This window comes from Salmo trutta, unplaced genomic scaffold (assembly GCF_901001165.1).
Source record: "Salmo trutta unplaced genomic scaffold, fSalTru1.1, whole genome shotgun sequence".
NCBI classification, from domain to species: Eukaryota; Metazoa; Chordata; class Actinopteri; order Salmoniformes; family Salmonidae; genus Salmo; species Salmo trutta.
The window spans coordinates 207,558-224,204 of record NW_021823104.1 but is presented as its reverse complement, the minus strand read 5'-3'; the positions used below and the strand labels follow the sequence as shown (position 1 = coordinate 224,204).

The 16,647-nt window shown below is 44.8% G+C and overlaps 1 protein-coding gene across 1 annotated transcript in view; it reads left to right on the top strand.

The window, feature by feature from the left end:
* LOC115188867 (caspase recruitment domain-containing protein 11-like) overlaps nucleotides 1–4,291 on the top strand; it is an 85,643-nt gene extending 81,352 nt beyond the window's left edge. The window contains 4 exon segments of the mRNA XM_029747693.1: nucleotides 1,284–1,466; nucleotides 1,539–1,663; nucleotides 3,493–3,608; nucleotides 3,769–4,291. Of these exon segments, the coding sequence (XP_029603553.1) occupies nucleotides 1,284–1,466; nucleotides 1,539–1,663; nucleotides 3,493–3,608; nucleotides 3,769–3,973 (629 nt within the window). The 3' untranslated portion in view covers nucleotides 3,974–4,291.
* Nucleotides 4,292–16,647: the final 12,356 nt, after the last annotated feature.

The window sequence follows — 16,647 nt, the reverse complement described above, 5'->3', positions numbered from 1 at the left end:
TACTTTTGTACCTGTTTCCTCCTGCATCTTCACAAGGTCCTTTGATGTTGTTCTGGGATTGATTTGCACTTTTCGCACCAAAGTACATTCATCTCTAGGACAGAACGCGTCTCCTTCCTGAGCGGTATGACGGCTGTGTGGTCCCATGTTTATACTTGCGTACTATTGTTTGTACAGATGAACGTGGTACCTTCAGGCGTTCGGGAATTGCTCCCAAGGATGAACCAGACTTGTGGAGGACTACAATTTTTTTTCTGAGGTCTTGGTTGATTTCTTTTGATTTTCCCATGATGTCAAGCAAAGAGGCACTGAGTTTGAAGGTAGGCCTTGCAATACATCCACAGCTACACCTCAAATTGAATCAAATGATGTCAATTAGCCTATCAGAAGCTTCTAAAGCCATGATGTCATTTTCTGGAATTTTCCAAGCTGTTTAAAGGCACGTCAACTTAGTGTATGTAAACTTCTGACCCACTGGAATTGTGATACAGTGAATTATAAGTGAAGTAATGATGACCTGGCATGATGACTCCTTGCTGTCCCCAGTCCACCTGGCCATGCTGCTGCTCCAGTTTCAACTGTTCTGCCTGCGGCTACGGAACCCTGACCTGTTCACCGGACGTGCTTGTTGCACCCTCGACAACTACTATGATTATTATTATTTGACCATGCTGGTCATTTATGAACATTTTAACATCTTGACCATGTTCTGTTATAATATCCACCCGGCACAGCCAGAAGAGGACTGGCCACCCCTCATAGCCTGGTTCCTCTCTAGGTTTCTTCCTAGGTTTTTGGCCTTTCTAGGGAGTTTTTCCTAGGGAGTTTTTCCTAGCCACCGTGCTTCTTTCACATGCATTGCTTGCTGTTTGGGGTTTTAGGCTGGGTTTCTGTACAGTACTTTGAGATTTCAGCTGATATACGAAGGGCTATATAAATAAATGTGATTTGATTTGAAGTAATCTGCCTGTAAACAATTGTTGGAAAAATTACTTGTGTCATGCACAAAGTAGATGTCTTAACCGACTTGCCAAAACTATAGTTTGTTAACAAGAAATTTGTGGAGTGGTTGAAAAATGAGTTTTAATGACTCCAACCTAAGTGTATGTAAACTTCCGACTTCAACTGTATATATATATATATATATATAAAATCACTGTATATTATTATACACCCAACATGTACCCTTTACAGTGTGTGTGTGTGTTTGTGTGTGAAGACTGTGCAGACCCATACAGTGATTTTATATATATATGTGTGTGTGTGTGTGTGTGTGTGTGAAGACTGTGCAGACCCATACAGTGATGTGAGTAGGAGTGTGAACCTGGTTCCGTACAGCCTAGTCAACCCCCAGCGGGTCCAGAGGAAAAGGCCGGTTCTGATCAGTCCAAACAGTCTGGCCCGGACCATTATACAGAAGATACTCAACATGGGCGGCGCCATGGACTTCAACATCTGCAAACCAGGTCCGGTTGTGTGTGTGTGTGTGTGTGTTTAATATGATTCTGTTATATTATATTAAAGGTAATGTATTCCAGATGTCCTAACTAAAGAAGAGTTCTTAATGAGACAGAGGATTGAACCCATCATCTCCTCCAGAGAGAAAAACACCAACACCTACGAGGTTGTCTCTCCGGAGAACATCGAGGCTGTAGCTGCGAAGGTACATACTCTTTTACATCTTGCCAGATTTCTTTTTGTAGAACCTTTATTTTAGCAGGGAGTCCCATTGAGACCAAGACCTCTTTTCCAATACAACGCAATTTACCATACAATATTACCAGCAACTTAAAAAGCAAACACATTCCTCAACAATGAGGTTTCTGCATCTACAGTGGCTCAAGAGGGACAAACATCATTAACCAAACGCAGAATCGGTCAGGAAACCTCCAAGACTGAAATCTTGCTTTTCAAATGAACAACAGAAAAACACACGTGCCAATCGGTTGTTCAGTAGTTGAACAACTTGAACTGCCCTGGAGGCCCCGGAGCATCAAGGTGCAGAGAGCTCTGCAGATCATTCCATTGAGGTCCTCCATTAACTACTTGAACTGCCCTGGAGGCCCCGGAGCATCAAGGTGCAGAGAGCTCTGCAGATCATTCCATTGAGGTCCTCCATTAACTACTTGAACTGCCCTGGAGGCCCCAGAGCATCAAGGTGCAGAGAGCTCTGTAGATCATTCTTCCCTACCTCTGAGGAAGCACAGTTCCCGCTCAGCCCAGTCAAAACTGTTCGCTGCTCTGGCACCCCAATGGTGGAACAAGCTCCCTCACGACGCCAGGACAGCGGAGTCAATCACCACCTTCCGGAGACACCTGAAACCCCACCTCTTTAAAGAATACCTGGGATAGGATAAAGTAATCCTTCTAACCCCCCCCCCTAAAAGATTTAGATGCACTATTGTAAAGTGGTTGTTCCACTGGATATCATAAGGTGAATGCACCAATTTGTAAGTCGCTCTGGAGAAGAGCGTCTGCTAAATGACTTAAATGTAAATGTAATTGAGGTCCTCCATTAACTACTGGAACTGCCCTGGAGGCCCCGGAGCATCAAGGTGCAGAGAGCTCTGCAGATCATTCCATTGAGGTCCTCCATTAACTACTTGAACTTCCCTGGAGGCCCCGGAGCATCAAGGTGCAGAGAGCTCTGCAGATCATTCCATTGAGGTCCTCCATTAACTACTTGAACTGCCCTGGAGGCCCCGGAGCATCAAGGTGCAGAGAGCTCTGCAATAACATCTGCTAAACATGTGTATGCGACCAAAATGTTTAATTTTATTTAATTTGATAATTCTATACACAGGTGCAAAAAAACAAAGCAGATTCCCCTAATTCTGTAGTTAACCTCTCTAGGGTAGGTGGGCCGTGTAAATACTGCCCCCTAACCCTAACAGGTTAACCATCCCTGTGATCAGGTCTGGTGACTCGTATGTCACTAATTTAACAATGAAGTAAGGTATGGCGGAAGTTTGCACAAGAGGGCTTTATAAACAAAACAATTGAATCAAGTCAAATCTAAGTGTAGATTACCAGCCAATGTACAGAAAAAACAGCTAGATTTATATTTACCATGTCCTTGTTCAGCCACAACTGAAGCACATTTTGAAGCTAGAAAAGATCTAAGCTGTTGATTGAAGATTCTAAAATGTTCAGTTTAGAGATGAGGAGATCATTACCCAGGGGTCACCACCTTTCTAGAGAGGGAGCACATGGGCAGCCTTCCAGAAACCTGAGAGACAAGACAGTTTAGAGACCAGGAGATCATTACCCAGGGGTCACCACCTTTCTAGAGAGGGAGCACATGGGCAGCCTTCCAGAAACCTGAGTGGATTTAAAATCAGTGTATTTTAGTATTTTCAAATACATGCCAATACTTTTCCAAGTGTATTTCCAAGTACATTCCAATATTCAATCACTTGTTCATTTGTAAATGTATGTGAAAGTAATTGAGATATTTGGAATAGTATTTGATCCCAGGTCTATTGTGTGCAGGGTAAACACTGTTTGATGGAGGCTGACGTGAGCTGTGTTAAAGACCTGCTGAGGAGAGAGATCTACCCAATCATCATCCACATCAAGATCTGTGACAAGAACATCAGGAAGCTAAGGTACCCTCACCTCTAACCCCTGACCTCTGTCTCCAACAGGAAGCTGCCCCTGCGTGTGGACAGTGAGGAGGAGTTTGTCAGAGTGTGTCGCAGCAGAGTGAGAGAGCTGGAGAGTGTTCCTAACCCCTCACCTCGAACCCCTGACCTCTGTCTCCAACAGGAAGCTGCCCCTGCGTGTGGACAGTGAGGAGGAGTTTGTCAGAGTGTGTCGGAGCAGAGAGAGAGAGCTGGAAAGCGTCCCGTGTCTCTATGCGTGTCTGGAGCCTGAGGAATGGGCTGGGCCTGATGACCTCATCAGAGTGGTGAAAGACAGAATCCAGGAGGAACAGAGGAAGACTGTCTGGGTGGAGCAAGACCTGCTGTAACACACACCACACACACACACACACACACCTCACACACACACACCTCACACACACACACCTCACACACACACACACACCTCACACACACCTCACACACACACACACAGATGAATGCATGCACACACACCTCACACACACACACACACACACACACGGTATGCAAGATGGCGACCCCGGGAATAGCATGCGTTTTGCAGGCTGCCTCTCAACTTTGCTATTTAATGTGTATTTAATGTGTTTTTAAAGCCAATGTATATTTCTGTGTAATTCCTCACTTTGTTTGCTCTTCTAAATTGACTGTATTTTTTATTCCATTGAGCTAATTTGTATTATTCTTAACGTATTTACTCCTATTTTTATTATGTCACGTAATAATTGGGAGTCAAATAGGGCGACGCACAATTGGCCCAGCTTCGTCCTGGTTTGGCCAGGGTAGGCCGTCATTGTAAATAACAATTTGTTCTTTAACTGTCTTGCCTAGTTAAATAAAGGTTAAATAAAATAAAAAATACTAAATTGTTGATAGGTGAAGCTGTAGTCAGCATTTCATTATTATGTCACATTGGGTGAAGCTGTAGTCAGCGCTCAGGTCTGTTCAACGCTGGTCCGACCAATCTGATTCCACGCTTCAAGATTGCTTCGATCACGTCGACTGGGATATGTTCCGGATAGCATCGGACGATAACATTGATGTATACGCTGATTCGGTGAGTGAGTTTATTAGCAAGTGCATCGGTGATGTGGTACCCACGGTGAATATTAAAACCTTCCCCAACCAGAAACCATGGATTGATGGCAGCATTCACGCAAAACTGAGTATAGAGACAAAGTAGAGTCGCAATTCAACGGCTCAGACACGAGAGGTATGTGGCAGGGTCTACAGTCAATCATGGACTACAAAAGAAAAACCAGCCACATCGCGGATAACGATGCCTTGCTCCCAGACAAACTAAACAACTTCTTCGCTCGCTTTGAGGACAATACAGTGCCACTGACATGGTGTGCTACCAAAACCTGTTGGCTCTCCTTCCCTGCAGCCAACATGATTAAAACATTTAAACGTGTTAACCCTCGCAAGGCTGCAGGCCCAGACGGCATCCCTAGCCACGTCCTCAGAGCATGCGCACACCAGCTATCTGGTGTGTTTACGGACATATTCAATCAATCCCTATCCCAGTCTGCTGTCCCCACATGCTTCAAGATGGCCACCATTGTTCCTGTTCCCAAGAAAGCAAAGGTAACTGAACTAAAACGACTAACGCTTCGTAGCACTCACTTCTGTCATCATGAAGTGCTTTGAGAGTCTAGTCAAGGACCATATCACCTCCACCCTACCTGACACCCTAGATCCACTCCAATTCGCTTACCGCCCCAATAGGTCCACGGACGACGCAATCACAAACCCATCTGGACAAGAGGAATACCTATGTAAGAATGCTGTTCATTGATTACAGCTCAGCATTTAACACCATAGTACCCTCCAAACTAGTCATTAAGCTCTAGACCCTGGGTCTTGACCCCGCCTTGTGCAACTGGGTCCTGGACTTCCTGACGGGCCGCCCGCAGGTGGTGAGGGTAGGAAACAACATCTCCACTGCGCTGATCCTCAACACTGGGGCCCCACAAGGGTGCGTTCTCAGCCCTCTCCTGTACTCCCTGTTCACCCACGACTGCGTGGCCATGCACGCCTCCAACTCAATCATCAAGTTTGCAGACGACACAACAGTAGTAGGCTTGATTACCATTAATGACGAGACGGCTGACAGGGAGGAGGTGAGGGCCCTCGGAGTGTGGTGTCAGGAAAATAACCTCACACTCAACGTCAACAAAACAAAGGAGATGATCGTGGACTTCAGGAAACAGCAGAGGGAGCACCTCCCTATCCACATCGACGGGACAGCAGTGGAGAAGGTGGAGAGTTTTAAGTTCCTCTGTGTACACATCACGGACAAACTGAAATGGTCCACCCACACAGACAGCGTGGTGAAGAAGGCGCAACAGCGCCTCTTCAACCTCAGGAGGCTGAAGAAATTTGCCTTGTCACCAAAAACACTCACAAACTTTTACAGATGCACAATCGAGAGCATCCTGTCGGGCTGTATCACCGCCTGGTACGGCAACTGCTCCGCCCACAACCGGAAGGCTCTCCAGAGGGTAGTGAGGTCTGCACAACGCATCACCTGGGGCAAACTACCTGCCCTCCAGGACACCTACACCACCCGATGTCACAGGAAGGCCAAAAAGATCATCAAGGACAACAACCACCCGAGCCACTGCCTGTTCTCCCCGCTATCATCCAGAAGGCGAGGTCAGTACAGGTGCATCAAAGCTGGAACCGAGAGACTGATAAACAGCTTCTATCTCCAGGCCATCAGACTGTTAAACAGCCATCACAAAAATTAGTGGCTGCTGCCAATATACAGACTCAACAACAGCCACTTTAATAATTAATAATTGGATGTAATAAATGTATCACTAGTCACTTAAACAATGGCACTTTATATAATGTTTACATACCCTGCATCACTCATCTCATATGTATATACTGTACTCTATACCATCTACTGCATCTTGCCTATGCTGTTCGGCCATCGCTCATCCATATATTTATATGTACATATTCTTATTCATTCCTTTACACTTGTGTGTATTAGGTAGTTGTTGTGGAATTGGTAGATTACTTGTTAGATATTACTGCATGGTTGGAACTAGAAGCACAAGCATTTCTCTACACTCGCATTAACATCTGCTAACCATGTGTATGGACCAATAACATCTGCTAACCATGTGACCAATAACATCTGCTAACCATGTGGCCAATAACATCTGCTAACCATGTGTATGGACCAATAACATCTGCTAACCATGTGTATGGACCAATAACATCTGCTAACCATGTGACCAATAACATCTGCTAACCATGTGGCCAATAACATCTGCTAACCATGTGTATGGACCAATAACATCTGCTAAACATGTGACCAATAACATCTGCTAACCATGTGTATGGACCAATAACATCTGCTAACCATGTGTATGGACCAATAACATCTGCTAACCATGTGACCAATAACATCTGCTAACCATGTGTATGGACCAATAACATCTGCTAACCATGTGACCAATAACATCTGCTAACCATGTGTATGGACCAATAACATCTGCTAACCATGTGTATGGACCAATAACATCTGCTAACCATGTGACCAATAACATCTGCTAACCATGTGTATGGACCAATAACATCTGCTAACCATGTGTATGGACCAATAACATCTGCTAACCATGTGACCAATAACATCTGCTAACCATGTGTATGGACCAATAACATCTGCTAACCATGTGACCAATAACATCTGCTAACCATGTGTATGGACCAATAACATCTGCTAACCATGTGACCAATAAAATGTGATTTGAAGCATTTAATTATTATGTTGCATTGTTGATTGGTGAACCTGTAGTAAGCATTTTATTGTACAGCGTACCATGCATGTCCTGTGCATATGACAAATACTCTTGACTTGACACACACACACACACACACACACACACACACACACACACACACACACACACACACACACAAACACACACACTGGGGTGGACCTGGTTGTGAACAGTTATAGAATAGGTTCTGATTAAAGACATGTACCTCACTCACAGTGGTGGACTCTATTCTACTGGAATCTGTTCTACTCTATTCTGTTCCATTCTGTTCTACTCTATTCTGCTTTGTTCTATTCTGTTCTACTTTATTCGGCTTTGTTCTATTCTGTTTTGTTCTATTCTGTTTTGTTCTATTCTGCTTTGTTCTATTCTGTTCTACTCTATTCTGTTCCATTCTACTCTATTCTGTTCTATTCTGTTCCATTCTACTCTATTCTGTTCCATTCTACTCTATTCTGTTCCATTCTACTCTATTCTGTTCCATTCTACTCTATTCTGTTCCATTCTACTCTATTCTGTTCCATTCTACTCTATTCTGTTCCATTCTGTTCTATTCTGTTCCATTCTACTCTATTCTGTTCCATTCTGTTCTATTCTGTTCCATTCTACTCTATTCTGTTCCATTCTACTCTATTCTGTTCCATTCTACTCTATTCTGTTCCATTCTACTCTATTCTGTTCCATTCTGTTCTATTCTGTTCCATTCTACTCTATTCTGTTCCATTCTACTCTATTCTGTTCCATTCTACTCTATTCTGTTCCATTCTACTCTATTCTGTTCCATTCTACTCTATTCTGTTCCATTCTACTCTATTCTGTTCCATTCTACTCTATTCTGTTCCATTCTACTCTATTCTGTTCTATTCTGTTCTATTCTACTCTATTCTGTTCCATTCTACTCTATTCTGTTCTATTCTACTCTATTCTGTTCTATTCTACTCTATTCTGTTCCATTCTACTCTATTCTGTTCTATTCTACTCTATTCTGTTCTATTCTACTCTATTCTGTTCCATTCTACTCTATTCTGTTCTATTCTACTCTATTCTGTTCCATTCTACTCTATTCTGTTCCATTCTACTCTATTCTGTTCCATTCTGTTCTATTCTGTTCCATTCTACTCTATTCTGTTCCATTCTACTCTATTCTGTTCCATTCTACTCTATTCTGTTCTATTCTGTTCCATTCTACTCTATTCTGTTCCATTCTGTTCTATTCTGTTCCATTCTACTCTATTCTGTTCCATTCTACTCTATTCTGTTCCATTCTACTCTATTCTGTTCCATTCTACTCTATTCTGTTCCATTCTACTCTATTCTGTTCCATTCTGTTCTATTCTGTTCCATTCTACTCTATTCTGTTCCATTCTACTCTATTCTGTTCCATTCTACTCTATTCTGTTCTATTCTACTCTATTCTGTTCCATTCTACTCTATTCTGTTCTATTCTACTCTATTCTGTTCCATTCTACTCTATTCTGTTCCATTCTACTCTATTCTGTTCCATTCTACTCTATTCTGTTTTGTTCTATTCTGTTCTACTCTATTCTGTTCCATTCTACTCTATTCTGTTCTATTCTACTCTATTCTGTTCCATTCTACTCTATTCTGTTCCATTCTACTCTATTCTGTTCCATTCTACTCTATTCTGTTTTGTTCTATTCTGTTCTACTCTATTCTGTTCCATTATATTCTACTCTATTCTGTTCTATTCTGCTTTGTTCTATTCTGTTCTACTCTATTCTGTTCCATTCTGTTCTACTCTATTCTACTCTATTCTATTCTATTCTGTTCTACTCTATTCTGTTCTACTCTATTCTACTTTGTTATATTTTTTTCTGTTCTACTCTATTCTACTTTGTTATATTCTTTTCTGTTCTACTCTATTCTACTTTGTTATATTCTATTCTGTTCTACTCTATTCTACTTTGTTATATTCTTTTCTGTTCTACTCTATTCTACTTTGTTATATTCTATTCTGTTCTACTCTATTCTGCTTTGTTATATTCTTTTCTGTTCTACTCTATTCTGCTTTGTTATATTCTTTTCTGTTCTACTCTATTCTACTCTACTCTACTTTGTTCTATTCTATTGTTCTGTTCTACTCTATTCTATTATGTTCTATTCTGCTTTGTTCTATTCTGTTCTACTCTATTCTCCATCTCCCGGTTAGCCAAAGAGGTCACCAGCCAATTCTTGGGCTACAATTCCTCTTTTGCCAATTGGCCTGGACCCTTTACTGCCAACAGAACCCCGCCGATCCATCACAACTGGTCTGTCGACGTAACCACCCGAGGTGGTTTCAACAGGCTCTTCCGTTGCGACGTCGCCTGATGCCCATCTGCTAGCCCCGGCCTGCTAGCCCCGGCTTGCTAGCCCCGGCCTGCTAGCCCCGGCCTGCTAGCCCCGGCCTGCTAGCCCCGGCCTGCTAGCCCCGGCCTGCTAGCTGTCTGAATCGCTGTGTCTCCAGCTAGCCTAGCATTGTAGCGATGACTGAATTGGCTCCCTGACTCATCTAGTGCTACTCACTGGACCCTATGATCACTCGGCTACACGTGACTCTTCCTAATGTAAATAGGCCTCGTCTATTGCTGTTTTGGTTAGTGATTATTGTCCTATTTCACTGAAGAGCCCCTAGCCCTGCCCAATATGCCTTAGATAGTGTGGGAGCAAAACTCATGACTCTGATTCCATTTCCATTATTAGCAGCATTTAGGCTGTCCACTTTGAAGAGCTGAGACAGAATGGCTATATAAGGGATGGAACATATAGGACCAGGTCCTGCTACCATTATAACCTATACAGCTGTCAGATGTGGATGTTAACAAGCAACAACTGATATGGAGAGATAATGGTGAAGAACGGTCCAGGGAAGTCATTTTCATATAGAGGGAGGGGACTCTATACGTTATGCAAAGACAGAATCCTATAAAGATGGGACTCTGTAATATGAGACTTTAGTCTTTTTCATGGAAGGGCTCTGTTGCGTGTGGAATAGGGTCCTTCCATGGAGGAGCTCAGCTCTGTTGCGTGTGGAATAGGGTCCTTCCATGGAGGGGCTCTGTTGCGTGTGGAATAGGGTCCTTCCATGGAGGAGCTCTGTTGCGTGTGGAATAGGGTCCTTCCATGGAGGGGATCAGCTCTGTTGCGTGTGGAATAGGGTCCTTCCATGGAGGGGATCAGCTCTGTTGCGTGTGGAATAGGGTCCTTCCATGGAGGGGCTCAGCTCTGTTGCGTGTGGAATAGGGTCCTTCCATGGAGGGGCTCTGTTGCGTGTGGAATAGGGTCCTTCCATGGAGGGGCTCAGCTCTGTTGCGTGTGGAATAGGGTCCTTCCATGGAGGGGATCAGCTATGTTGCGTGTGGAATAGGGTCCTTCCATGGAGGGGCTCTGTTGCGTGTGGAATAGGGTCCTTCCATGGAGGGGCTCTGTTGCGTGTGGAATAGGGTCCTTCCATGGAGGGGCTCTGTTGCGTGTGGAATAGGGTCCTTCCATGGAGGGGCTCTGTTGCGTGTGGAATAGGGTCCTTCCATGGAGGGGCTCTGTTGCGTGTGGAATAGGGTCCTTCCATGGAGGAGCTCTGTTGCGTGTGGAATAGGGTCCTTCCATGGAGGGGCTCTGTTGCGTGTGGAATAGGGTCCTTCCATGGAAGGGATCAGCTCTGTTGCGTGTGGAATAGGGTCCTTCCTTGGAGGGGCTCGGCTTTGCTACTCTGTATTAAAGTCTATATTGAATTCACAAGGTATTACAAGAGTATTATGTTCTTAAGACAATTTTCCACGACAATAACCCTTTTGTTCCACCCCCCACACATGCGGTGACCTCACCTGGGTTTACTGGTGCCTCTAGAGACAAAACCTCTCTGATCATCACTCAATGCCTAGGTTTACCTCCAATGTACTCACATTCTACCATACCCTTGTCTATTCTTCCGCACCCAGAAATCTGCTCTTTTTACTCTCTGTTCCGAATGCACTAGATAACCAGTTCTTATAGCATTTAGCTGTACCCTCATCCTACTCCTCCTCTGGTGATGTAGAGGTTAACCCAGGCTCTGCAGCCCCCAGCACCACTCCCATTCCCCAGGTTCTTATAGCCTTTAGCCGTACCCTTATCCTACTCCTCCTCTGGTGATGTAGAGGTTAACCCAGGCCCTGCAGCCCCCAGCACCACTCCCATTCCCCAGGTTCTTATAGCCTTTAGCCGTACCCTTATCCTACTCCTCCTCTGGTGATGTAGAGGTTAACCCAGGCCCTGCAGCCCCCAACACCACTCCCCAGGCGCTCTCATTTGTTGACTTCTGTAAACGTAAAAGCCTTGGTTTCATGCATGTTAACGTTAGAAGCCTCCTCCCTAAGTTTGTTTTATTCACTGCTTTAGCACACTCCGCCAACCCTGATGTCTGAGCCGTGTCTGAATCATGGCTTAGGAAGGCCAACAAAAATCCTGAAATTTCCATCCCCAACTATAACATCTTCCGTCAAGATAGAACTGCCAAAGGGGCAGAGTTGCAATCTACTGCAGAGATAGCCTGCAGAGTCCTGTCTTACTATTCAGGTCTATACCCAAACAATTCGAGCTTCTTCTTTTAAAAATCCACCTTTCCAGAAACAAGTCTTTCACCGTTGCCACTTGTTATAGACCCCCTTCAGACCCCAGCTGTGCCCTGAACACCATATGTGAATTGATTGCCCCCCATCTATCTTCAGAGATCATACTGTTAGGCGACCTAAACTGGGATATGCTTAACACCCTGGCCGTCCTACAATCTAAGCATGATGCCTTCAATCTCATACAACTTATTAATGAACCTACCAGGTACAACCCTAAATCCGTAACCATGGGCACCCTCTTCGATATCATCCTGACCAACTTGCCCTCTAAATACACCTCTGCTGTCTTCAACCAGGATTTCAGCAATCACTGCCTCATTGTCTGCATCCGTAAAGGGTCTGCGGTCAAACGACCACCCCTTATCACTGACAAACGCTCCCTAAAACACTTCAGCGAGCAGGCCTTTCTAATCGACCTGGCCGGGATATCCTGGAAGGATATTGACCTCATCCCATCAGTAGAGGATGCCTGGTTGCTCTTTAAAGTGCTTTCCTCACCATCTTAAATAAACATGCCCCATTCAAAAAATGTAGAACTAAGAACAGATATAGCCCTTGGTTCACCCCAGACTTGACTGCCCTCGACCAGCACAAAAACATCCTGTGGCATTCTGCATTAGCATCGAATAGCCCCCGCAATATGCAACTTTACATGGAAGTCAGGAACCAATATACTCAATCAGTTAGGAAAGATAAGGCTAGCTTTTTCAAACTGAAATTTGCATCCTGTAGCACTAATTCCCCAAAAATGTGGGACACTAAAGTCCATGGAGAATAAGAGCTCCTCCTCCCAGCTGCCCACTGCACTGAGGCTAGGAAACACTGTCCCTACCAATAAATCCACGATAATCAAGAATTTCAATAAGCATTTTTCTACGGCTGGTAAATGCTTTCCACCTGGCTACCCCTACCCCAGCCAACATCTCAGCAACTGGCCCAAGCCCCCCCCACTTCTCCTTTACCCAAATCCAGACAGTTTATGTTCTGAAAGAGCTGAAAAATCTGGATCCCTACAAATCAGCTGGGCTAGACAATCTTGAACCTCTCTTTCTAAAATTATCTGCAGAAATTGTTGCAACCCCTATTACTAGCTTGTTCAACCTCTCTTTTGTATCGTCCGAGATCCCCAAAGTTTGGAAAGCTGCCGCGGTCATCCCCCTCTTTAAAGGGGGAGACACTCTAGACCCAAACTGTTATAGACCTATATCCATCCTGCCCTGCCTTTCTAAAACCTTTGAAAGCCAAGTTAACAAAACAGATCACCGACCATTTCGAATCCCACCGTACCTTCTCCACTATCCAATCTGGTTTCCGAGCTGGTCATGGGTGCACCTCAGCCATGCTCAAGGTCCTAAACGATATCATAACCGCCATCGATAAAAGACAGTACTGTGCAGCCGTCTTCATCGACCTGGCCAAGGCTTTTGACCCTGTCAATCACCGCATTCTTATCGGCAGACTCAACAGCCTTGGTTTCTCTAATGACTGCCTCGCCTGGTTCACCAACTACTTCTCAGATAGAGTTCAGCGTGTCAAATCGGAGGGCCTGTTGTCCGAACCTCTGGTAGTCTCTATGGGGGTCCCACAGGGTTCAATTCTCAGGCCAACTCTTTTTTTCTGTATACATCAATGATGTCGCTCTTGCTGCTGGTGATTCTCTGATCCACATCTATGCAGACCACACCATTCTGTAAACATCTGGCCCTTCTTTGGACACTGTGTGAACAACCCTCCAAACGAGCTTCAATGCCATACAACTCTCCTTCCGTGGCCTCTGTTTTTAAATACAAGTAAAACTAAATGCATGCTCTTCAACCGATGGCTACCTGCCCGCCTGTCCAGCATCACTACTCTGGACGGTTCTGACTTAGAATATGTAGACAACTACAAATACCTAGGTGTCTTGTTAGACTGTAAACTCTCCTTCCAGACTCACATTAAGCATCTCCAATCCAAAATTAAATGTAGAATCGGCTTCCTATTTCGCAACAAAGCCTCCTTCACTCATGCTGCCAAACATACCCTCGTAAAACTGACTATCCTACCGATCCTTGACTTCGGCGATGTCATTTACAAAATAGCCTCCAATACTCTACTCAGCAAACTGGATGTAGTCGATCACAGTGTCATCCGTTTCATCACCAAAGCCCCATATACTACCCACCACTGCGACCTGTATGTTCTAGATGGCTGGCCCTCGCTACATATCCTTCGCCAAACCCACTGGCTCCAGGTCATCTATAAGTCTTTGCTAGGTAAAGCCCCGCCTTATCTCAGCTCACTTGCCACCATAGCAACACCCACCCGTAGCACGCGCTCCAGCAGGTATATCTCACTGGTCATCCCCAAAGCCAACACCTATTTTGGCTGCCTTTCCTTCAGTTCTCTGCTGCCAATGACTGGAAAGAACTGCAAAAATCACTGAAGCTGGAGTCTTATATCTTCCTCACTAACTTTAAGCATCAGCTGTCAGAGCAGTTTACCGATCACTGTACCTGTACACAGGCAATCTGTAAATTGCCCACCCAATACCTCATCCCCATATTGTTATTTATCCTCTTGCTCTTTTGCACCCCAGTATCTCTACTTGCACATCATCATCTGCACATCTATCACTCCAGTGTTAATGCTAAATTGTAATTATTTCGCCTCTACTGCCTATTTATTGCCTTACCTCCCTACTCTTCTACATTTGCACACACTGTACATATATTTTTCTACTGTATTATTGACTGTACGTTTGTTTATGTGTAACTCTGCGTTATTGTTTTCGTCGCACTGCTTTGCTTTATCTTGGCCAGGTCGCAGTTGTAAATGAGAACTTGTTCTTAACTGGCCTACCTGGATAAATAAAGGACTTGTTCTCAACTAGCCCACCTGGTTAAATAAAGAACTTGTTCTCAACTGGCCGACCTGGATAAATAAAGGACTTGTTCTCAACTGGCCGACCTGGTTAAATAAAGAACTTGTTCTCAACTGGCCTACCTGGTTAAATAAAAGGTAAAATAAAAAATAGTAATCTCTTCCCATGGTCACAGATTGCCACGGCCTTCCAGTTCTGGCTCAGGAACGGTCTGGTGTGACCTATTCGTTGACAACACATTCGTCTCATTCGATACTCTGAGGGTTGACCATAATATTCCCTATACCCACTTTTTTAGATACCTGCAAACTCGCCGCTAAAAAAACATTTCCCTTCATTTCCACTCCAGCCGACTAAGTGACCAGTCGAAAGTTGCTTATATCTTAACCCTTGTCTGAAGGGCCCGATCTCCAGATTATACCACATAATACAGGACATTAATCCGCCATCCTTTGCAAATACAAAATCTGCATGGGAGCAAGACATAGGTGGGCGAACTACCCAATGATAAATGGCAACAAAGTATTGAGCGTGTCCACACATCATCATTTTGCATAAGGCATGGGCTCATTCAGTTGAAGGTTTTGCACTGTCTCTATTACTCAAATGACAGATTGGCTAAAATATACCCAAATGATGACCCCAAGTGTTTGATATGCCACCAGCCCAGCAACTGTGGGACACATGTTTTGGTCATGCCAATCTTTGAGTGGCCTCTGGGACCCGATTTTTAAGGCATTCTGACATATGTGTAATACAACTGTTAGCCCCAACCCAGTCACTGCCATGTTTGGGGTACCTCCCCTAGAACAGAATGCTACCACGCTGCTTGCTCGCCGCCTGGTCCTTACTCGCCGCCTGGTCCTTGCTCGCCGCCTGGTCCTTGCTCGCCGCCTGGTCCTCTTTCACTGGAAGTCTGCAAAGCCGTCCTCCTTTATGCAGTGGGTTAAGGAGGTGATGTCATCTCTGCCTCTGGAGAAGGTTAGGGACACTGTGCTTAGGTCCCGACAGAAGTAAGACAACCTGGTCCCCATTAATACAATACGTGGAGAGCCTGTCTTTTACTTAGTGTAACTTGTAGGGTTTGGTAAGCAGTCATGTCTGTTCTAGTGGCCAATTGTGTTAAGAATTTTTATTTAACTTTTTTCCCCATTGTTTTTGTTTCTATTACTGTTTGTTTCTTTCCTATTTAACTTGTATAGATGGTGGGTGGTGTGGAGGGAGGGGATGGATGGATGGGAGAATGAGGGGCTGGGGTTGTACTATAGATGGTGGGTGGTGTGGAGGGAGGGGATGGATGGATGGGAGAATGAGGGGCTGGGGTTGTACTATAGATGGTGGGTGGTGTGGAGGGAGGGAGGGGATGGATGGGAGAATGAGGGGCTGGGGTTGTACTATAGATGGTGGGTGGTGTGGAGGGAGGGGATGGATGGATGGGAGAATGAGGGGCTGGGGTTGTACTATAGATGGTGGGTGGGTGGTGTGGAGGGAGGGGATGGATGGATGGGAGAATGAGGGGCTGGGGTTGTACTATAGATGGTGGGTGGTGTGGAGGGAGGGGATGGATGGATGGGAGAATGAGGGGCTGGGGTTGTACTATAGATGGTGGGTGGTGTGGAGGGAGGGGATGGATGGGAGAATGAGGGGCTGGGGTTGTACTATAGATGGTGGGTGGTGTGGAGGGAGGGGATGGATGGGAGAATGAGGGGCTGGGGTTGTACTATAGATGGTGGGTGGTGTGGAGGGAGGGG